This window comes from Rhipicephalus microplus, unplaced genomic scaffold (genome assembly GCF_043290135.1).
Source record: "Rhipicephalus microplus isolate Deutch F79 unplaced genomic scaffold, USDA_Rmic scaffold_599, whole genome shotgun sequence".
NCBI classification, from domain to species: domain Eukaryota; kingdom Metazoa; phylum Arthropoda; class Arachnida; order Ixodida; family Ixodidae; genus Rhipicephalus; species Rhipicephalus microplus.
In genome coordinates, this window is record NW_027465158.1 from 17895 (window position 1) to 42286 (window position 24392).

General features: G+C 44.3%; 1 protein-coding gene and 1 long non-coding RNA gene across 2 annotated transcripts; both read left to right on the forward strand.

Annotated features, from left to right (window-relative positions):
• Positions 1 to 643: 643 nt before the first annotated feature.
• Positions 644 to 4048, forward strand: LOC142795277 (uncharacterized). The gene is made up of 3 exons (XR_012892912.1): positions 644 to 726; positions 1365 to 1439; positions 3294 to 4048. It is a non-coding gene; the product is annotated as an uncharacterized LOC142795277 (long non-coding RNA).
• Positions 4049 to 13567: 9519 nt separating this feature from the next.
• On the forward strand, positions 13568 to 22819 carry LOC142795278 (uncharacterized). The gene is made up of 4 exons (XM_075886025.1): positions 13568 to 13661; positions 16407 to 16494; positions 17626 to 17714; positions 22493 to 22819. The coding sequence occupies exons 2-4, from the start codon at positions 16443 to 16445 to the stop codon at positions 22679 to 22681; spliced, it is 330 nt and encodes a 109-aa protein (XP_075742140.1). The 5' UTR covers positions 13568 to 13661; positions 16407 to 16442; the 3' UTR covers positions 22682 to 22819.
• Positions 22820 to 24392: the final 1573 nt, after the last annotated feature.

The window sequence follows — 24392 nt, forward strand, 5'->3', positions numbered from 1 at the left end:
TTTTCCAACTTTTACGAAAATGGCTTTTCTTTGGGTGCATCCTATTCTTCTACCGCTATATCTAGCCACTCTAGTACGGGTACTAGTTTTATTTTGACGAGGCTAAACGCCACAGTCGTTAGCGCTTTTACACATGACATGGCGTTGGGATGAACTGCTTTGTTGTCCCTGCGTATACATCCGCAGGATCATGCTAGCGTAGGATCAACTGCTTTTTAACAGGCAAATATTTCATCAGGTATCAAACAGACGCAGGTGAACGTAACACTGAAGTGCTGGCTTACGCTACATGCAGTGGAATATTTCGAAGGTGGACGAAATGCAAAGATAATTATTGCCCAGCTTGATAAAAGTATTGTAAGCAAAAAAGTGTCAACCATAAATGTTATCCAGCTTCTCACACTTTACGTGCTCTTTGTTTTTCTGTTTCTTGACAGCCGACAATAGGTGGGAAACGAAAACAAGGGCGTCAAAAGTGACGTGTTGTTCACCGCTTTGTTTTGACTATGTGCTCACAAAGGAGAAAATTCAGCTATTTTCAACTCAACGGATGGTATCGTTGTTCAAGGTTACCACATGCGACAGTTTTGACTTAGCCTGCTTCAAATACAACTCCGTAAAAACACATATAAGTAGGCTACCACCAACACTAGTGAACATACAGAGCAAGCAGCAATGTTGGATGAGATTTTCTGCGCGTTGTCCTAGTGGATTGTTTGAGGTTTAGTAAGTATCTTTGAATTAGTTCAGGCATATCTTTACCAGATATTATTATATGAAGCCGTAGTACGTGCCCTCACTTATGAGTTTAAACATCAATTCATAGAACTTTTTATTAAGCAGAGCAGAGATCAGGGCGTGTGGCACTTTTTGGAAGCAGCCAGTTTTTTTCGCCTAGCCTGTCGATGATTTATTAATTTAGGATGACCAAACTACCAATAATATCAACTACTTTGTCACGTATAGCAATAGGCAAGGCATGTAGGTACGTTAGAAGTGTATGGTTAAGCAAGGCGAAGTACCTTTTTGGCAGGAGCATGAACCAATGTGTGGTGGTGAATTCATAACCCTTGTTCTGGCAGCACCTTTTTAACGTCAGTAACACTCTGGCAACCTTATTGCACTGTCTTTTAAATAGTTTAACGGACTCGATCATACAAAATACGTAGAGATATCAGTACCCGAGTTTCGGGCTTGATATTCAGTGGGGCACTCATGAGTCTCAATACTGAGTGAACGACTGAGTGTTTACAGTTTTTCCTGCTTACAACATCTCACATTTATTATAGGTACGCATGAGGTGCAATGTCTGTGTCATTTCTATCAATACGCTCTTTATTCTACCATTCAACCTTTTAATACAGAAAAACTTCTATTGGTCGGAACGATGTATACGCTCAGCATTTTTGTACTGGTTGCTTCAGCAGCATTTGTAAGAGGTAAGACTACACTCCTTGCATTAAATTTAAGTTTGAACCACATTCTAGCTAGCCTGTTTCTAGTAATAGGAATCGGTGTGAAAACAAGCTTCGCAGTAGGAATAAATACTTGTGCAAGTTGCACTGAGACTTATTAATAGACAGACTGTTCTAAGTTTGAACGCATTTTCATTTTAGACGCCGAAGTTAGACATAATGATTAAGAGAAAAGTAATGGGTGCATCAAAAAACTAAGACGCACAGCAAAGTGTAAACCGCTACAAGCTGCTCGGTTCAGCACCTATGTATAGACGTTGGTTTGGGACACTTGCAAAATAAAATATTCTGGGAAGCTACAAGCAGAGTAGGGCTACTGGAGTCGGTTAGAACGCTACAGTGAAGTCTGAATCCTGAAAAATCATGAATGCATTTGTGGTAGCAGTGCAGTGCGTTGAACAATATTACATTATAGCTTATGAAAGCAGCGCTGTTTAAAACATAAGAATAATCACGGAAACCTGAAAAAATGGCAAACTGGGCAGTACCATAAAAATTATACTGCGTCATAGCCAATAACTGTTCATTCACGCAGAGAAGTGGCCCCAGAGACAACGCAGCATGCAGAATTAGGGGCCGGATTCTGTTTTAGGCTTCTACTTTTGAAACTCCACATTACTCTCTTTAGTGGCATCATAGCCGTTATTATATAACAAAGATAACATCTTAGTCTAACGCTTGTTTTCTTTCCATGACTGCTTTTCTTTGACTACTCAGAGTCGACCCCCCCGTATATATATATATATATATATATATATATATATATATATATATATATATATATATATATATATATATATATATATATATATATATATATATATATATATATATATATATATACACTATAACTTTAGCCGTTTCCTCATAGTAGCTATGTCACAGTAAAGAATGAAATCTGCGCCAACTGTGATTTTCACAAACATTTAGAATGCGTGTTTGATATAAACCCCCTACCAAAAAAATCAGATTAGAATACCTATCTGCTCTGTTTTCATGATAAAGCTATACCTTGTCTGTAACCAACAAGAACACCGCAGATGTACTCAAGTTATTTAGAACTTTTTCTCACATTATTACATAAACGCTAATTGTATGATGGTTCAATATTTAAATATTACAAGGACAAAGTAAACTATTGTATTTACGTTGGTCCTAAGTAGCACATTGCGATGCGTCTAAAGCAAGGACCATCAACGATTTAAAAAGTAAGTTAGAACAACTTAATTTTCCGAAGGCTTCTTTTGAAACTACAATAGTAGGAAAATAGCACTATTTGAGCGACAGTGTTTTTGATATGTTAGAAAATAGTGTCCTCGATATACTTTGAATGTAATACAAAACATGGTTAGTTCGTTTTTCGTTCGCTGTTACTATCTATGATTTACTTTAAACACTTCTACTACTTTTCTAGCGGCTCGCTGTTAAGAATATGCTCAATACTTCACGAACACGTAGGTATGTTTCTTCTCTAAAGTCTCTCTGTATGACAGGAGGAAAAGGTACCACCCGTATGTTGTCCAGTTCCTAAACAGAAAATAAGCACACACGTAGTCCTTCTGAAGTCAAGTAAGAGTAACGCTTCTACAAACGCAACAGTTATAATGAAGAAAGCTTTATTTTAGAGCAACCTATCAAGACTGACCAGCCATATTAGGTAGTCAAATATGTAATATGGTTGACTTTTTTCGCGTGTAGGTCAAGTATTATGAGTGAACAAAAACTTTATTTAAAAAGGCAGCAGCTTAACATGTAACAAGAACAACTAGAGAGGTTCGCTACAGAGTGTTGAACGTGACTGAATGATTTCCTTCGCAGGATTTCAAAGATTCTACAATGGTCCCTTCAAGAGTGCACAACAAGGCTTACCCGAAATGCAAATGCCAATGCTTCCCCCCAATATTGCCAATTCGCAAGGGGGGCTTCCTGCATTCGGATTCTCACGACCACCGTTTTTCTCACTCAGTATTCCAACCAGGATGCCCGTAACGATGCGACCACTGCCATTTTCACCCGGAAGCTTTGGTGGCAGCAACGGGAAGCTCTCGGTGCCCCAGTGGCCACCGTTTTCGGCTTTTCAAAACAACGACGGCAGCCAACGAGGAGGTCAGCAGTCCGGGTGGCTATGGTCAGGATTGCGAGGTCCATCCCATTTTTTTCCTCTGAATATGGCCCGAGTTGCACGGAATGACCAAGCCAACTTCTCATGGCCACCGACCCCAAATTCAATCATAGACAATGCCCGCATCCGAACTAGCACACCTGGACTTAGAGACCCCATTGCTTTTCCGAATGGTCAAGATATGGATATTGAGCGACCAAGTATATTTCAAACGCCACCACCACTTTCTAGGCGCAGTGGCGAAATCAGTCGAACCTCCATCAGGACCCCAACATTTTTACAGTTGATGGGGGGTGATCGAGACAACTAAGATGGACTGTCTGCAGGTGAACGTCATACTCTTAAATGATGAACAAATCAAGTACATCCACTAGCCGTAGACAGCTCCACTACAGCAGCGTGAAATGCAAAACATTTTTCGTGGTAATAAAATGAACTGCCGATACTGCTATGCTATGATATCTTGATTTACAATGCTCTCTTTATGGAGCAGTACTACGCGTTTACTCAGGAGACAACACGTGTATACACTTGGGCGAAAAATCAGCCCTATCACTACGTTTATACTGGCAACTAATTAGAGACAAACATATGGCCGCACACGAGGTATAAAGTGCAATTTACACTGTTCTATATCGCTGTGCGCTCACGTGTAGTCATCTTACTCTTTCTGCATACACACCCATGTTCCGCGGCTTTAGTACAATCATTATATTTAGCTGCGTTCGATCTACCACACTATACAAAGGTACTCGTTTCACATATAGTGATGCGAACGTTATCACATAAAGCTTACTACTGTTTGATAATATCGCACTATTTTTACTTAATCAATATCTTATCCTTCTTGTTTCGAAAAGAGTATAATTGCATCGAGTTTTTCAAGGAAAATGATGCGTTGGATGAGTCCAGGACATCAAAAGCTCTCAAGTGCTGTTCTCATTGTATCATATTATTTTTCATCTTATCACACGTGGTTTGCTGCATGATGACGACCGCTAATGATTTGTAAACAAGTGCACCCCAATAAAGTTTGTACCCTATACATCATGGGTATCCGCTTTAATGCGTCCCGTCCCACGGGCCGGCATAAAGGATAGGGCGCACGTGGTACGTGCGCCCTATCTTAGGGCCTGCGCTAGGTGACTAGTACCTACGTTTCACCATCGGTAGTTTATGACACTGCGGCCCACCTCCCACTAAACCACGATAAAACCAAGCAGGTTTAAAAAAGAAAGGCCATATACTAAGGCTGTGCCACAAGATGTCATAGATTCTTACAGAACTCGCACTCCCCATTAATATCATCTATGAAAAAAGGCACTCGAACAGCTAGCCAATAACCCTGACATTATAATCAAGCCGGCAGACAAAGGTGGCGCTATTGTCATTCTTGAGCAATGTGACTATAGAAGTGAAGCTGAGAGGCAGTTCTCAGATCGAAACTTGTACAGACCACTTCCTACCGATCCTACAAACGACTACAAGGTCCAATTGTAGGACGCATTCACACAACTTGTAAAAAATGAAAAGATCAATAAAACAATAACCGGTCACTCGTTGCACTCAGCCTGTGACAGGTAGATTTTATCTCCTGGCCATAATACATAAAGCAAATAAACCCGGACGCTCTATCATCTTTGGCATAGGAACAGTAACTGAAACCGATCCAGGTATGTTGACAGCTGCACCAACAAGATCCCACCTACTTTCTCGTCATTTATAAAGGTCATGAATGGCTTTTTGAAAGACATTTTAGACATAGGTGTTCGCTACGATAGTTTTATGGTAACACTTGACGCCTCGTCCTTGTAGACAAACATTACACACAACGATGGCATTCGTGCTCTCATCAAGGCTTACGATGATTGTTGCTTTGACAAGCCAGTTGATGGTGAAACCATTGGTACTGTTAAGGCGTTTATTAGCCGGCACACAGTGAGTATGCACAATGGCGACAATAACGGCCAAGCACGGGCTCTCAGCGAGAGTGCCATCCTTTTTGTGTAGACCCACTAGAAGGCACCTGAGAATTCGACAATTTCAGTCTTTGGAAGCTTCTCTACAATTCCTCGGGGTCGAACAGCGAGCCGCCTGGCGATCCAACAGCTTGTCACTATGAGGGGGTCATAGTAAGCCTTCAGGCACTCCACGTTGACTATGTCGTGCCCGCGACGGCACATGTCCGAAGGTTGTTCAATTGGTTCGATCAGATAGTTGACCGGAGATGTGCACTCGATGACACGGTAGGGGCTTTCGTATTTCGGGAGTAGTTTGGAAGAAAGGCCAGCTACAGAGGTCGGGATTGAGAGCCATACAAGAGAATCAGGAAGGAACGTGGGCTCAGAAGTGGCGGAGCCATCACGAATACTCTTTTGGCACTCTTGCTCATGCATCGTAAAAGTCTTGGAAAGCTCTCGATACTCTTCAGCAAGCCTGGCTGTCTCAAAAGTAGGTGCACACACAGACGTATCCGGCGTGTACGGGAGTATCGTGTCGATAGTGTAATGACGGGTGCCTTCCGCACAGCAAGAAGAAAGGTGAAAACCCGGTTGTGCTCTGAGGGGCGGTGTTGTAGGCGTATGTGATGAAGGGCAGTATAGAACCCAATTCGTGTGGTTGGCGGCGACGTACATCGAAAGCATGTCGCCGAGGGTGCGGTTAAAGCGTTCGGTGAGACCATTCGTCTGCGGGTGGTGAGCAGTAGTTTTGCGGTGGACAGAATGGCCCTCTGTGATAATGACTTCGACGACTTCTGACAAGAAGACACGGCCTCGATCGCTGAGAAGCTCCTGAGGTAGACCGTGGCGCAGTATGAATCGATGCAGTAGGAAGGACGCAACATCATGCGCAGTAGCCGCTGGGATAGCGGCGGTTACGGCGTATCGTGTTAATTGATCTACGGCGATGATGGCTCAGCGGTTACCAGCCGACGTCAGAGAAAGTGGTCCATACAAATCAATACCTATGCGCCCAAACGTACGCTCAGGGCAAGGTAACGGTTGCAGGCTGGCTGGCGACATGTGTGCTGATGGTTTGCGGCGTTGGCAAGTGAGGCAGGAGAGAACGAACTGCTGCACGTAGATGCACATCCCGCGCCAGAAGTAGCAATGTCGACTGCGATGGTAGGTTTTAAATATTCTAGAGTGCGCGCATTGCGGATAAGAATGGAAAGATTTACATATTTCTGATCACAGACATCGGGGTATCACGAGTAAGCACTGCCGGCCATCGGCGTCGTAATTGCGTTGGTGTAGAAGGCCATCACGAATGGCAAAATGGCGAGCTCGACGACGCAAGGCAAGCGTGAATGGCGTTGCGGATGGATCAGAGAGCAAGTCGATCAGCGGGCCGATCCAATTATTCTTTCGCTTTTCGGTAGCGATGATGTCAACATCAATGGGCAGAAACAGCAGCCGAGGATACTGAGCAGAGAACATCACCTTCAGGATGAGGGGAACGCGAGAGGGCGTCGGTGTCAGCATGCTGGCGTACGTTGGGGTACAGCACGCGGATGTCGTAGTCTTGTAAGCGAAGAGCCCAACGGGCGAGACGACCTGAGGAATCTTTCAATGATGAAAGCCAGCATAGTGCATGATGGTCGGTGACGACATTGAATGTGGGGACCATACAAGTAAGGTCGAAACTTTGTAAGGGCCCAGACGATCGCCAGGCACTCTTTCTCCGTGACAGTGTAGTTTGTCTCGGCTCTCATGAGCATACGGCTTGCATATGCTACGACATATTCAGGGAATCCGGGTTTGCGCTGCGCCTGGACAGCGCCGAGGCCTACACCGCTGGTGTATGTGTGCACCTACATCGGGGCCATAGGGTCGTAGTGGCGTAGAATGGGAGGAGACGTCCACAAATGGCGAAGCTTCGCGAACGCGTCGTCGCACTCAGACGACCACGAATTGAGAGCCCGTTACTTCCAAGGAGCTTCGTCAGCGGTGATATGATCGTGGCAAAGTTTCGTATGAAGCGTCGGAAGTATGAGCACAGGCCCAGGAAACTACGCAGTTCTTTGACGGACGCAGGTTTGGGGAATTCTGCCACGGCCCGAAGCTTGGCTGGGTCAGAAAAAATGCCATCCTTGGACACGACGTACCCTAGGATGGTGAGGTGTGGTGCTGAAAAGCACGGCAACTCACCAGATTTAGTTGCAAGCCGGCATTTCTCACACGTGCGAAAACTTCTTTCAGACGTTGGAGATGCGTGGAGAAATCTGGAGCGAACACAACTACGTCATCGAGGTAACACAAGCACGTGTGCCATTTCAAGTTGCGCAGAATGGTGTCCATCATGCGCTCAAAGGTCGCAGGTGCATTACAAAGACCAAAAGGCATGACGTTAAATTCGTACAAGCCGTCGGGTGTGATGAACGCAGTCTTCAGTCGAGCGTCATAGGTCATTGGTACTTGCCAGTACCCCGAGCACAAATCGAGAGAAGAAAAAATTCGGCTCTGTTAAGGCTGTCAATTGCATCATCGATGCGCGGCAGTGGGTAAACGTCCTAGCGAGTGATCTTATTGAGCCGTCTGTAGTCCACACAGAACTGCACAGAACCATCTTTCTTCGCAACAAGAACAACAGGAGACGCCCATGGACTCTCCGAGGGCCGAATTACGTCGCGTCTGAGCATATCATCAACCTGCTCGTTAATTTACCGACGTTCAGCAGGCGACACGCGGTAGGGACCTTGCCGTAATGGTGGATGGGCATCAGTGTCGATACGATGCGTAACAGCGGACGCGCGACCGAGAGAACTTCGCCCGACATCGAAAGAAGAACGATATTCTCGCAACAGGCCTAGAAGCTGGGAACACTGTATCGTCGTAAGGTTGTCATCAATGTAGGGGCCAAATACATCAGGAGATGATGAATCAGAAGTGGAAACAGCACTGATGGTACGCGAATTGGGACAACGCGAGTTATCAGGTACGTCGAGGACTTGTGCGTTATACACTGGTTCAACTCTGCCGAGACATTCCCCTCGAACCAAGGTAACAGTGTACGAGGATGGCTTGGTCACAAAAATAGCGGCGTTGCCCTGGGTGATTTGCACGGTTGCGAAAGGTACTAGCAGCCCTTTCCTTCGGAAAGCACGGTCGGGTGGCGAAATGAGTGCAATTGTGTCGGAGAGTCCAACGCAGTAGTCACATACACCCATCGTCGAGCTTTGAGGCACTATAGTATCGTCTTTCACGAGAATCTTGCTCAGTTTCGAGGGACTGTCTTCCGGCGTCAAATGCGAAAGGGTGAGAGTTTAATTTCGGCAGCGGCACAATAGATGACGGCGTCGTTGCGGGAGGGAAAATCCACCCCAGGATAACGTCATGAGAGCAAGCAGGAATGATGATGAATTGGCCGACATACAGAACGTCCTGAACGGCAACGCGAGCTGTGTACCCTGCGGTAGGGTGGATACGATGCGAACCCGCAGTACGAAGGGACAACCCATAAACTGGCGTCGTCACTTTTCGAAGCAAGCGGCAAAAGTTTTCGTCCATAACGGATACTGCAGCTCCAGTGTCAATAAGAGCAGATGCATGAACACCGTCCACAAGCACGTCAATGACATTAGATTGGCGGCTCTGAGGGCTTTCACAAGGCAATAGCATCGCAGCCCTTGCCTCGGGAACTGCAACGACTAGTTTTCCCGCTCGTGAGCAGCTGAACTTGCCCGCATGGGGACGGGCAACGACGTCGTGGAGACGGTGACCTACGAGAAGATGAAGCTAGGCGAGTTGGCGGGTGGCATAGACGGCGTTTCGTCGTGATAGGTACCCCTTATCTGTCCATCAACAGGCGATGAGATATGGGGAGTCTGTACGCGAGTGCAATAACGTGCTACGTGGCCGGCGTAACCGCAGGCAAAGCAAATGGGCCGGTTGTTGGGTGTGCGCCATCGGTTCGCCGGGGTAGGTCTTGTCCATGACGCAAGAGACGGTGGACGGAACGGTGGCTGAAGGGGCAGCTGGGGGCACTGGAGCTGAGTCTGAGAGGTCACGTCAACATACGTAGCCGGCATACCCGCTGCAAAGGATGGATGTCGTGTGGCAGCTTCGGCGTAAGTCAGTCGGGCGGACGCTTCAACGACTGGAGGCGGCCTGGTGACCACTTGGGCGTAACTTGGGGGCGCAGGGGCCGAAAGCTCTTGTGGGTGGTACGCAGGCATGACCTTCACTATTTCCTGCTCAATCGCTCAGTGGATGGGTGGAAGAATGGTAATGGCCGATTGTTGAGCAGCCGGTGTGTGGGCAAAGGGCAGGAGAGAGAACTGCCGTGCGATTTCCTCACGTATAAAGGACTTGAGGTCTGCCAGCAGTGCCACCTGATCACAGCTCGCCTCCAAGCCAGCAAGCCCTGCATCTCGTGGTGTGGAGCAACGGGTCATCGAATGCTGCGGCGGAGCTCCTCGTAGCTCTGGCACAGCGTGATAACCTCAGCTACTGTGCCTGGGTTTTTGGCAAGCAGCATCGTGAAGGCATCATCGTCAATGCCCTTCATGACGTTCCGGATCTTGTCTCATTCAGACTTGCTGTCGTTGGATTTCTCGCACAGGTCAAGGACATCTTCAATGTATCTGGTGAATGATTCGCCGGCCTGCTGAGCGCCTTCGCGTAAGCGCTGCTCGACTTGAAGTTTAGTAACGGCAGGGCGGCCAAAAACGTTGGTGATAGCGGTCTTCAAATCGGACCAGCTTGCGAAATCTGATCCGTGGCTGTTATACCACATGCCGGCCACACCCGCTAGGTAGAAAACCAGGTTGCCGAATTTACCTGCCTCGTCCCAATGATTGGGGGCGCTGACGCGTTCGTACATGGCAAGCCAGTTTTCGACGTCGGTGCCATCCGCACCGGTGAAGATAGGAGGGTCGCGGATGCGGGGTACACCGGAACATGGCGTCGGCGCAGGAGGAAGCGTTTGCTGAGCGGCGTCTTGGGGCATGGTAGAAGGCACGGAACGGGATCTAAGCTCCAAGGGCATCGAATGTGAACCGAAGGTGTTTGAAGGGCACAGCATTCTCCACCATATTGTTAAGGTGTTTATTAGCTGGCACACAGCGAGCATGCACAATGGCAACAGTAATGGCCAAGCACGGGATCTCAGCGTGAGCGCATTCTTTTTGGGTAGACCCACTAGAAGGCACCTGAGAGTTCGACCGATTTCAGTGTTCGGAAGTTTCTCTACAGTACTCTCATGACGCTCACCTTAGAACTAAATAACTTGGAATTCAATAAATTGTACTGCGTTCAAACAAACGGGATATCTATTGGCACTAGAGTAGGTCCTAACTACGCAAATATCTTTATGAGCATGTTTTAAGCTAACTTCATAGAGAATTCTACAAACGCTTCATCGATGACACCTTCATGATTTGACCACATGGCGAGGGCAAGTCATTTAAGTTTCATTAGGAATTTCAACAATGCCCAGCACACCATTACGTTTGCCCATAATTACTAATCAACAATATTAAACTTTCTTGACGTTACCTTCACAGCTAGCGAAGGACGGCTCTCCACAAATGTCTTTCGCAGACCGACTGATAGGCGTCAACTCCTCCATTTCTATAGAAGTCACGTCCGGCATTGCAGAACAGGGATACCGTACAGCCAAGCTCCCAGGTTTAAAAGAATATGCTCCAACAACGAAGATTTTCTTTCGAATTTCCAGGATGTAAAACGTTCGCTCATTCAACGTAAATATCCACGGAGAATATATGATGACGCCATAAAACGCGCTGACAAACTAAACCGGGGCAGACCTGCTCAACGCCTACTCTAAGGCTTTGGGTACATCCCAGGTTAACCTTGTGCTCACCCATTCAACGTCAGCTCCAAACATAAGCGCGATATTGAAGCGAAAACCATAACATTTTAACTCAGAGCAAGCACCTTAAAATATATTCCCAGAACCGCCAAGAGCCGTGTACAGACGTGCACGTAACCTCCGTGATATTCTTTCATCGTCTAAGCTTGCTGCCCGTAAACCAAAAGGCTGCGCTCCTTATGGGAAGTCGTGGTGCAAGGTGTGTGCTCACATGCTAACTACGCAAACTGCCCCCAGTTCATCCACTGGCTTTCAGTTAACAATCAGGGGCAATCTAAATTGTGACAGTTTCAACCTGGTATACAAGCTCGAATGCAATATCTGTAATCTACAATATATTGGTCATACAGAAACAGCGTTTAGAACTCGATTTGATAATCATAAGTCACACGTCAAAACCCTTTAAAATGTGCCTCTATCGAAACATCTAGCACACCTGGTCGTTCTTTCGACAAGATTAAAGCAACGGTACTGGAATCCGGTTTCCGCTCACATAATAAGCGGGAAATGCGCGAATCGTTTCCAATCTACAAGTTTGGTACACTAAACTCTGGAATAAACGAACACTCAGGCACAGTCGCTAATCTACCTTCCTTCACTTAAGGCGTCTCGTGCCCGTCCGAGATTTCTAGATCATTTTCTGCTATTTTACTTCTTATTGTTGTTTTCGGCAGAAACATTCTTGTTCTCTGCTTAACAAACTCAGTTGAAATGCTCATCTTTAGTATGTATCGTTCGTTCATGCGCTTCAATCTGCATGCATGGTTGCCATAATGCTTTCCACACCATGCGCCGTTTATACTTAAAATCTTTTTCACTCGCACTGATGTCGCTATAACGATAAGAGGTGAACACTGTGCCCATGTTACTTCACGCATTGCTTCTTCACACTAAAGGTACTTAGCATTTTTGTATAATCATGTCGAGCCCCGCCGCAGTGGTCTAATGACTAAAGCACTCGGCTGCTGACCCGCAGATCGCGGGATCGAATCTCGGCTGTGGTGGCTGCATTTCCGATGGAGGCTAAAATGTTGTAGGCCCGTGTGCTCAGATTTGGGTGCACGTTAAAGAACCCCTGGTGGTTGAAATTTCCGGAGCCCTCCACTACGGCGTCTCTCATAATCTTATGGTAGTTTTTGGACGTTAAGCCCCACATATCAATCAGATAATCATGTCGAATCACTTCCGATTGCCATTGCCTATGTCCCAAAACAATTTAGAAATGTGTATACTGGCTACGAAAGCTGCCTTACTTGTCACACTGACGAAGGCTGACCCACCAGCTGAAACGTTTCTGATTATTAAAAGTGTTTCGTCGGACGTCGTGGTTTCTCGTTTAAATTTTTACTACAGAGCCAGTGCGGTTCCTTCCTCGCTACGTCTGTATATATAATTATATACGTGTATATATATATATATATATATATATATATATATATATATATATATATATATATCTTGAATTTAGCTGACACTGCCTTGTTCTCTCGGCAACACATTTTCTGGAATATGTAAGAGAACAACAAATGTCGGCAGAGGAAAACATTCTCAAGGGAAACAATCCAGGTGTCAACTTTAGACAGTTTTTGGCAGCGGCATTGCAGCTCTTCTGTAAACAAGCTTTCATCTTTTAGGATCCTTTTCCGTATCGAATACGAACACCTAACGGTAAGTTTATTTTGACGAACCAAAACACCAATGTCAAGGGTGATCTGAAACACCAAACAATCCATGACATGGGTGTTTTGAATTGTCAAAGCAGCCTAATTATATGGTGTTAGTTACGAATATGAAAGAAAAACACCCTCAAGAGTGCAAACTAGTTCATAACGTATAGCCTAGAGAAAGCAGAAACCACGAAAGAGATAACCCATACTTACCTGCTGAAGGAAACACGAACAAAGCATGCTTCCTGTCAGTTTGAAATTTTGGCGTCAGTCTAAAAAGGAAACGCTATGGACAAGAGTGAAACATGTTTTCTATTTTAGCGTCACTGTTTGGCAGCTCAAGGGTATCGCGTAACACGTGTTTTGAAGGGTGCTTCAATGCTGCAAGCTTTTTTTATAATTGTTTTTTAAAAGTTTGCACCCAACTCAAAGTTGACTATAAAGAGGGAAAAGCTGTCGGCAAGTCATTGCACCACTGTGCAGAGCTCGAACAAGCCCATCGTTAGTGTTATCTGCTGAAGGGCAACATTAGAGAAAAAAGTTCCGGTACGCAAGCTGGTGGTGAGTCTCGTAATATTGTAAATCTCCATATTTGCATGGCGTATATACATGACGCGTTACAATCCTGACACCATCGACGACTGTGTACAGAGAGAGCTTAGAAGAGACCTTCAGGGCCTAGTTATCCAACTTAGTGAGTAAATGTGTCTTGAAGAAGTGTCCCTATTTTCCGCAGAAAAAAAATATAGCCACAAAAAACTAGAATTTCTGGTAACAAGCCATGAACTGCGAGTTCCGCAAATATTGAACAGGCGACTTTCTGCGCAAGTTTTATATGCTTCTGCATAGCTGCTATTTTACGTGTGACCAGCAAAGTAGCCTGCATCATTTCTCAACTTTGAGACTCTCTCGGGTACCAACTTAAGATGAACGTTTTCCACTTTATTATTGCTTTACTAGTTTTCAATGAGCATTGCGAAAAGCTTGTACTCACGCGAGAACTACCTCTCATAAGTTGCAAGATATGCTGCTTCGTACCGAAACCTAAGTAATTGAGCGGAATGTAGAGACGGAAAACTTTTTGAAGTCTTGTCAATTACCAGTGCGTAACTTCCATAAAAACTGATCAGAAAACGGTGGCTTGCAACCACGTCTTATTCCTGAAAGGGTCATTTACAATTAAGATGCTATTTTCTCGCTATTTCGGGAATCTTGCTAATAATGTAGACAAGTGCTTTAATAGTAGTATTTCAATCGTGTGGTAGTTTAGAAAGTTAATCTTCAGCATTTGCCCTTTGTGCTGTGAAAAATTTGAAGCATTGCGTGCTTGCGATAACCGTACTCTTTCCGCAGCTTTCTGAGTTATTCTTTGGCATTGGACTCGCTTGCTTGTTCCGCGCTGAACGGTTGTGCCACCGGCGATCTCCATCGCCACCGTAACTCTCTCCGATCAGCCCGTATACCGAGAACTCCTGGTGCCAATTAACTCTCGATGAACGGCGCCCCGTCCTTTGACTCCATCGACCGTGTCCCAACCTATTTAGTTATATTACCTTCTCATTCTATCCCTTTTAATCCCTCTGTATCCCATTACCTTGTGAGCTACTGCTGAGGTGCCGCACTTAGCTGCAGACAGTATACCAGGGCTCATTTTAAATCCACTTCCCCCAATGCTTTGCCCTAGAGTTTTATAAACTCCATTTTCACGGCCTTCAGTGAAGCGTTGTTGTCGGGAGCAATTGGATAGCGTTTGTCAGCATTTTGGGTGGTTTAACGTAGGGGCGTCTAATCTGAGGTGCCAGGCCGACCGATACCCCATGACCACCAAAACACGTGTTTGTCAAAATTATTCCCAAAATTGGCATTTAGATTCTGTGTCCAACATTTCTTGTCGAATGGAAGTGGTTTACGGGAGTGGGCTTTTATTACCTTACCAGAAATATATCGATGAAGGTGTTAATTGCTACAATGTTTTGTATCATTGGTACAGCTAATTCATATAGCTCATAAATACATCCTGCCAGTGAGAATATATAGTCCTGTAATGATTACGATGCCTTTCTCAGTTTGAGAGTATCAGTTCGTACCGTTGACGGCCAAAAAAATTCAAATTTTTATACGTTGATTTTTTTATATTGACCATTACCGAGTGACAGAGATGGATAGTTCTCGTTGAATAGGTGTACAAATGATCACAGATGCAATAAACTCTCAAAATACGTACCACAGATCTATATGCGCTTCGGCAGCCTACATAGCACAAACACACTTAAGAGGACCGTGTTAGTGATAAACTACTTTCAGTGCACAGCGTTTTCTAATACTCTGCTGACAAAAACACTCATTGATGGAAGGAGTATGTTTATTTAATTTATTTTAGCACTGACAGACAGCTCCAATGCGTCGAACAGTTAAAAAACTTTTTAATGGCAGATGTAAATATCTGTATGCTCGCTAAAAAAAGACCCTCTTAACCACAAAACTATACCACACGGAGCTGCTCAACTCCCTCTCTCATCCTCCACAGACACAGAGAGAAAGATAAACAAACTGAACTGGCTCCCGCAGCAAAAATAACAACCTGCTCTTTTTGTGCACTTTCAAACTGAATTATTTTTTCATTTTTAGGGCAATACGTATATCAGCTTCTGGGCATTGCTGTTGGACATTTTTTGGTTACTGGTGGTGATCTCGAATTGTCCCCTGAATTTATCTAGCTTCACAAATTTTGTGAAGAGCACATGCCTCTTGAAAGCACCTTGGGCAATTTGACTGTTTTCTGTTTTGTTTCCTGAGCGATAAACGATGACGTCCTGACAGATTTATCCTAGATGCCAAATAAGCGGGACGTGTGAAAATTTTTCTCACTTTAATTCCCTGTTTGCGTGCATCAGCCCAGCTTCTATATGTCGCAAACCGGCATTAACCTTCAATAAATGGATATTATTTCATTCATGGTGCTCTTGTGTAGTTTTGTGCTAGCTTATTTCTAAAGTTATAATGAGAAGAAAGGACACAAAGCATTTTTATTGCGTGATATAATTAACAAAGGTAATCGACTTATTGTAGAACGATTTCATTTCGAAAATAAGGTACTGTGCGTTTCGTAACCGATATGCCGGGGTGGGCTGCACCAGACTCTAAGGAACAACCAACTAACCAATACGCGCGCACTTGCGGTGCATAACCACCGCTTCTTTGGCTCATAAAGTTGTAAGCTTATAGTGAACAAATAAACATGCATGATGACTCCGTGCAAGGGTCTAATTACCTACTAAGTTCACGCCGCTTATGTCTGGGCCTTAGGTAACTGACCCGTGAATTGTCTCATCCTCCGAAGTCATGAAGATCATCTGTTTATTCATGGTGCTGTGCATGGCGACTACCATATTAGGTAAGTGGGCTTACCTAAGCACTTTCAACACAGAATCCAAGGCTCAAAGTTTGCCATAAACTGTTGAAAATATCATTTCCTAGATTATTTTATTATTACCAGTGTAACCTTATTATATTTACTTGCTGGCACAAATATTTCTGTAGCTTCTAGGAAAATGTAATAAAATTTTGGTAATTACATGTTAATTCATCTTTCAATGGCATCTCCAGGCTTTGTAGTAGTGTCTTTAGGTGCCTTCAATTCAAGTTGCGTGTTCCTAATACGTAATTTGTGGATTCAATTCATTTTTCTTTGTACCCAAGTCCTCGTTCTAACTCAATGCGAATAGCGGGCTTGCAAGCACTCGTTTTTTTTCTAACAATTCGTATTTATTTTTCTGATTATGGTCTTTTACAGCGCACTTTCATCATATCGTTCTGTGTTTACTTCGGACATCGTTTTTTTTTTCTGCTGGTACGACCGCCACTATATATTGCAAGTAAGAATAAAAGGATGGATAAAAACACAAGTGTGGTCTGAGCATGTGCCATACATAGAGCAACTGCAGTGCGATGTAGACGCCAAGTGTAATTCTACTGGTCAGAGTGGAAATGCATTTCAAACATTTCTTGTAGTCAGTAGTGCCGCATATAAAACGACAAGCACAATTAGCCATTAGTGGCTCCTCGTACAACGCTTAGATTTCGGCATTCAGACACGTCAACGAAACCTACGCACAGAAAGACTAGGTACATTGAATTCTAAATTCACTAAAGGATTGGTCTTCTGAGCATAAAAAAACCTGCATTGATAGGTATAGATTTTACCGGTGCTGTATTACGTTACCACTGGAAGTGTGTCTACACTCAATTAGGAATCGAGAGAATTTGATACTCTTGTGTAGCATTACGACCTTTCAGAAGGAGAAATCTGTTACAAAAGATACATCTTGGCCAAATAACCTTTTGCCTGCGTCCAATAACTTCTAAACAAATGGCGGACATAGAAAAACGATGGATTTGTCTTTATCAGCTCAAACTGAACCAAGTTTTTACCGGGGAAGGGTCCGTCATCGTTAGTGACACATGCATCAGATCTCTAGTTTAGGTTTTTCCTATTGATCAAACTCTTCTTTTTTCGCACCTGTAGCTCGCCCGCCTTTTGGAGGTCCTGGCCGCAGGAGAGGCCCACCAGGTGGTTTCGGAAGAGGACCTCCACAGTGGTTTCCCGAAATGTTTGTAAGCACAGCGAATACCAAACAAATTGCATTCGAAAGAAGTTACTCGCGTCTAGAATGTCGGAGGTGTGCCATTTTAGATTTTGAAGTTAAGCATTGGAGTTGTTTATGCTTGCAAAAACTACGCTAGTCGGAAACAAAAATTAATATCTTCATGAAACGACACGCCCTCTCTTTCTCATGCGAAGTTCGGTTACATTAGAGCTGGCTATCTCAACATTATGGTAGTAATACACAGGATAAACACCCTGATACAAAATATTAGGAAGAATAAATAAATAAACAATAATCAAAGGCACTATGTACATATATACAGCGTAGGGCTTACGACGCATAGACACAGCCAATGGGCGAAGTCCAGTTCACAGAGCATGATCGCATCGCACATAGAGACCGTACTGATAATGGTAAAGATCAATATGAAGGAAAGCAAAAATAGAAAAAAGTACAGAGATAAAAGACACTCGAAAGAATGAAAAAATATCGGAACAAGAGCCAGAATTAAATACGGAAAAAGAGATAAAATCTGAGGAAGCGAGACAGAGGCAGAGAGAGAAACAGAAGGGGGAGAAAAAGATGGCAGAAGCTAGGCAAAAAAAAGAAATTAAGAAAGAAAAAAAGAAAAAAATAGAAGGTGAAGAAAAGACAGAGAAAAGGCAGAAAAAATTGAAGAGACAGAGAGTAAAAGAGGAATGATTACCCCACTCTGTACATTCATCAGTCTAGGCACAAGTAGCTCGAGGTGCTCTAAATTTTTCGGATAAAGTGCATCATTGCAGTAAACAAAACAATAATTGATTTTTTAAATAACTGTTTGATGTTCAATATTCATTGTTTAATGGCCGTACAATTATTTTACGTTCATTAAAATGGGGCTCTATAGGAATGACAGTTAGGGTGAACCACACAGGAGCATTAGATTCTGAGTGGCACTGAAGTGGGCACGTGAAGGGAAAACGGCAAATTCTAAATTTCAATAACCTATAAATGCAATTGTGAAATACCACCGAAAGCACTGAAAAAATCCTGATAAATAATTGTGGTATTAGCTCCTTCGGATGCGCTCAGGCGGTTTCTTTGTCTTGACGTTCTTTACTACACCCCCTTGATTGTATAAACGTGCGGCTAACTGCGACAATGCTCTTCAACTGGGCCAATGCTGCTGCAGGAACCGTTTTATTATTCGAGAAGAATAAAGGAAGTTAACAAGGACTTCAAACCAAAAAAGAAAATCGCAGCAAGTACACTAGAGTCATCCAAGAGGACACGCGTTGTGATACAACATGTGTGAAACATGCATGATGTACTCAAACTTCGCCAGACTAATGCAGCCTAGCTTGCTCCACAAAATAAAATGTAGAGAAGTGCGTCAAATATAGCTTACTAGAGGAGCCTGATTTTATGGCTTAAACTACCTTTGTTTTGTTTTTTTAGTACTCTGCAAAAGAAGCCCCACCCTCTAATATGTATCTTTTCATCACTAGAAAATCGCTTGCCAGGCATGCTATCCCCTGGGCCATGTTAACAAGCCTTGCAGGTTTTAACTATACGCCTTTATTGTCAACTAGTGACCTCTCACATCATTATTGGTAAAATGCAGTAATTCATCATGATCGTGACGTCTGCGATTAGTTTCTTCAACGCATCGTTTCTAAGTGTCCGTCCCATTCAGCGCGTTTTCAATACAATACATGCAATCCTGTTAAGGCTTTAATACACCCCCATGTGTATTAAGAAAACGTTTTACTTTCGTGCTTTACCGATTCTTATGATGGGGGGATAAACAATGTTTTTCTTTTCTTTATAACCAGTTAAATAACGTCGCATGTACATAACCAGCCACCATTTACAGTACTACAACTGTTGCAAAACTACAACAATGTCGAACAAAAAAAGCTACTCAAAAATATAACATACTTTTTGTATATTTGATCTAAATATAACCTTTTCTCTAATTTAAAGCATATGCCAGTGCTTCTACACTTGCGAGCCAGTCGAGAACTTCGTTGCAAAAGCTCCCTAGAAAGCCGTATTTTCCTGAAAGAACCGCGTTAAGATGCAACATATATTATGGTAAAAAATTTAGATAAGAACTAGGTGTCACATAACGCAAATCCTATAACTTAGCGTCACATAATATTAATTGCGTGATGAGGGGGTTCATGAATCCCTCCAACCCATTACAAATAGCTCAGCTATAAGTATTCTCTATCATGAACCACCACATCAATATATGTGTCGTAGTGGGCACACTCCAAGTGTACCTTTACCGGTTGTACCAGGGTAGTCTACAACGGGCTCTACAAATGGCACCCTTCCAACTTTTGCTGTTACAGTGCTCCACTTCCTGCGCAGGCTGGGCGTTTCCTTTTCTCGTAAGCAGCACGGATTGGGAACATATTGATCAACTACCACAAAATAGACTGCAGTTGAGCGTAGCGTTGCACTCAGCCTGACTAACATTATCTCAGCGAACATGGCCCTTCTGTAGCATTGGACAGCATTTGATAATGTCTGTTACAGCAGATTATGCCGGATTGGCGACAAGACACGGGATCTATCGCTTTTGGGACTATATTTTTCAGTAAAGTAATAAGCAACTTGTACCAAGCCAACACATTGTTTCAATACCTTCTTGTTAATCATCAACAACAGAAAAATTCGAGCAATTTTTCGTTAGCGACAGACTTTATGAATACCGATGGACAAGGAGGAGGAGGAGGAGGAGGAGGAGGAGGAGGATGAGGATTGAAAGAGGATGGACAGGGAGGTTATCCGATGGACAATGAAACCAACAAAGGTATAGGGGTCTTTGAAATGTAACAACAATTGCTGATAACTGGTGGGGTTTGATGTCCTCATACGATATTTCCACATTATATAATAATTTAGCACAAAACTGCGAAGCAATTGGCCTCAAAAGAAAAAGTCACAGCTTCGCCGCAAATGCGAAGTGGATAGAAACGTGCCCCACATTTCTAACACATAAATAACGCCCAAAACGTAATCCTAGGCACAGATGAACGCAAAATACTTATGACAAATGGTACAAAACCTGTTAAACGTGCATAGCCGCTAGATACTTATCCGTGTCTCAAGAAGCTTTTTGGTGGCTATGTATACACTTGCGCATGTTGTAAAGTGCAGTATGTGACAGGGGCAGGAATGATTTCACAAAATTACTTTCACCGAAAAGGTGAAGCAACGAACGTGATGGCGACTAATGACAATATTATAAGAATTGAGCCTAGAACTCATTCAGATCCAATATCACTTAACAGATTGATATGCGGGTTATAAAGTCCTAAACGATCATGTAATTATGAGAGACGCCATAATGAAGGGCTCCAGAAATTTTGACCACCTGGGGTTCTTTAATGGGCCACTCACCAGGTTTGACAATTTTGAGCTGACAAGCGGATTGCGTAGAGGAGCCGTTGATGATTACGCCTGCAAAATTTGCAACGCTACGCGCCGCGGAAACGGGTCGAATTTCAAAATGAAATCGCTCCCCCTTTCCTCTGCCGGCGCACGCGTAGAGAATGAGGGCTTGACGTGGGCGTAGGAATGGCGCGACGTACACGGGAATGGTCCTCTACGTAGACGACTCTGCTCTGACGTTGTCAACAGTATACCACGTGGCATGGCGAAAATTATTGAACGTAACAAGCCTAGTTTATGTATTTGAAGCTTTAAGACATGAATAAATTTTGAAATAAACAAACAATAAATATTGTGCGCGTTTTTCTTACAATTTTCCCGTGAAATCCTACGTGATGCGGGGCTAATGTACCACTGTTTCGCATGCATTCAGGTCCCCGCGGTCAGCGCATTGAGCAGACGACCACCGTGGAACGCTCCTACGCGTTCGCGCACTCATTCTGCTCATCTACTCTAGCGCGTCTAAGCCAGCGTTTCCAAACATTTCCGCAGAAACAGGCAGAAGACCACAAAATAACGCTGGTCAACAAAGCAACGCCACTCACGTGCACGGTGGCTGGGCTTGTTCGGGCACGTCATGCGCACGTCACCTCTTGGTCGAATGCAGAAGAGTGTGGCGAAGAGATTTGGCTTGCGAAGGCTACGTGGAAGAGCGGCAAGGGTGTCGAGCTCACCTCCTCTCACCCTCGTTTCGCACCGCTTCAAAAAACCTGTTTTTTCCACTCATAATGAACTGATTCGAAAACTTTTTGTGGCAAAACGTTCCTCATCTGACACGCAACAACTTCCACTGTCTAACTAAAACTCGGTATGGAGCCTGGTGAGTGGCCTTTGACGTGTACCCAAATCTGACCACACGGGCCTACAAAATTTTCGCCTCTATCGAAAAAACAGCCACAGTCGGGATTTGATCCCGCGACCTGCGGGTCAGTAGCCGAGTACGTTAGCTATTGGACCACCGCGGCAAGGGGATCACACGTAACTCTACAAAACACTGTTGTAAGAAAACACGGCCGCCCTAGGTACATCCTGGCACCGTTTCTTCATTTTGAAAGTGCAGGCTGTAGAAGCTTCCTCCTTCTCTGGGTGCACAAGGCGCGCGCTGATCGTTGCCGCGATAGCGCACGCCTTTTCACAAACATGGCACTCAATAAAACTCAATTGCAGACTCACTTTGCCGTTAAGAATAACTAAGCGCAAATTGTGTTTTTTAATAGGCAGATAAGCACAACTTTTACCTGTACTTTTGTATGTTATGCTCGAAACTGCCTTACCTTGTTTCTTGTTATCAATTTCAATTTATGGCTTAGCTTCTGCACTGCCTTTCTTTCAACTCAGCTTCGTCAGCTGTGCCAGCAACTTCAGTTCCCAACAACTGTGGTTCCCGGAGTGAGAACGGCCGGCACCATCGTTCCCGTCTCGTTTGGCAGTGAATCCACGGTCGTTTCGTTACCGTCTGGGTCTGCGATTACGCCGTTAAGCACTGAATCGACACCCCAGGGAGTAGCATTTCGTCTCAGTGCTTGACTTTATTGTTGCACCCCAGACAGAACGACAGAAGATGCAACATATGACTATGATTCTTGTTGAAGCGATGAGCTCAGAGCGCTCTAAAGAGGACGTACACAAATATTAATTTAATAAACTGAAGTGTAATAAAGCTTACGTATTGGTTCTCATTTCTCTAAGGTGGCACAGGCACTCACGTATACTTTGCGCACTGTCACTTTGTTTTCTATATGAAATCTTGAAACAGTCCACTGTTTGCGTTAGCCCACGGTTCATGTATCACCCACCTATTGTTAGCATGTGGTTATATGTAAAAAATACAGTTTTATTATATTTGACAGATAGCTTAACTTTGCAAGACAGCTTCAAGTTAGCTTCAAGATAGCTTCATTATCCAATAGTTTCATTCGGTAAGAGAGTATCAAAATCAGTTAGCGTGCTACCATTTTCTCTTTACGGCCACAAAAAATAGATCAGTGCAACCAGTGTCGTATCTTCGCGTATATTCAATAGCCCACTTTTATATGTGCAAGACTCGCTTCAATACATTCGCAGACTAACATTCTTTAAGTTTTGTATGCACAACATTATTAAGTGTATCAAAAGAAGTAATGCAAAGTGATGCATCTTTAGCAGCGATTTTCAGGCATTTATCCATGGGGAAAACGTGAGGGCGCGTTTTTAAAAGGTGCCTATCAATTTTTTTCATGCCAGCTATTACGAAACGACTAGCTCCCAAACCGTAACAGAAAACGCGACTTTATTCTGCGTTCACGGCGAACTATCTGTCTTGCCGTTCCTCGCGAGCTTTGTGTCCTCGGCTTTCCCTTCTTCCCTCCCGGTGTCACGCGTTCTAGTTGCTTCGTTCTGGTTCATTTCTCAACAATATCCGGGGTGGGCCAACGTTAATCGGAGGCTTCGAGCAAGCAAATAATTTGCTCAGGGCGATTCACAACAGAGCCGTTGGCGAGACGGAGCAAGCGCGGACAATTTTATCTCTCCCTGGGAATAGCTCAAGCACTCCGTTCATTTTCCAAGAAGTCGCTGGTGCCGTGTCTTCCTGTCAGAGCACTACATCACCAACTCGGGCTTGTCGAGCGATTGTGTACCGACCGCAGCATTAGCAGGTACACTCGTTTCCATCTCTTCCAAAGTTCCACTGTTAGACGCTGGCGATGACGAGCCTTTCGTTGCCGATCAACGGATACGTGAGGCTCCAACGGGCACTGTTGTGGCAATGATGTGCTGCGTTTAACCAGCCAGAAATGCAATGGAGTTAAGAGCTGTAGCTCGTTAGGCTCACTTCCAAGATAGGTGAGGGGTCTGCTGTTGATCGCAGCTTCAACCTCACACAGCACTGTTCTGAGGCCTTCCACGTTAAGACCACTGCATCCGAGTGACTTCTTGAGCGCAGTTTTTGTCGTACGAATGAGGCGCTCTCACCATCCACCCCACCGTGGAGCGTGTTCTGCGATAAACTTCTATTGTATCTTGATCTCCGTGGCGTTCTCGCGAAGAACAGTTAGCGCAGATGCAAACCATCTAGCACAGCTCCGAAACGCCTCGGTGTTGTCAGAGTACACGATTGAAGGTACACTGCAGCGTGCGACGAAATGACGAAAGGCGAGCAAAGTTGTGGCGGTGGTCTTGTCTGATGTTAGCTCAAGTTGAATGGCGAACGTGACGGGGCACGACAACAAAAGTATGCAAGTCCTTCTTGGACCGCTCG

Coding starts and splice junctions, on each gene's coding strand:
- LOC142795278 (XM_075886025.1), top strand. CDS start 16,443: ATGAAGATCATCTGTTTATTCATGGTGCTGTGCATGGCGACTACCATA. Junction 16,495..17,625: donor CATGGCGACTACCATATTAG/GTAAGTGGGCTT, acceptor TCGCACCTGTAG/CTCGCCCGCCTTTTGGAGGT. Junction 17,715..22,492: donor AGTGGTTTCCCGAAATGTTT/GTAAGCACAGCG, acceptor CTTTCAACTCAG/CTTCGTCAGCTGTGCCAGCA.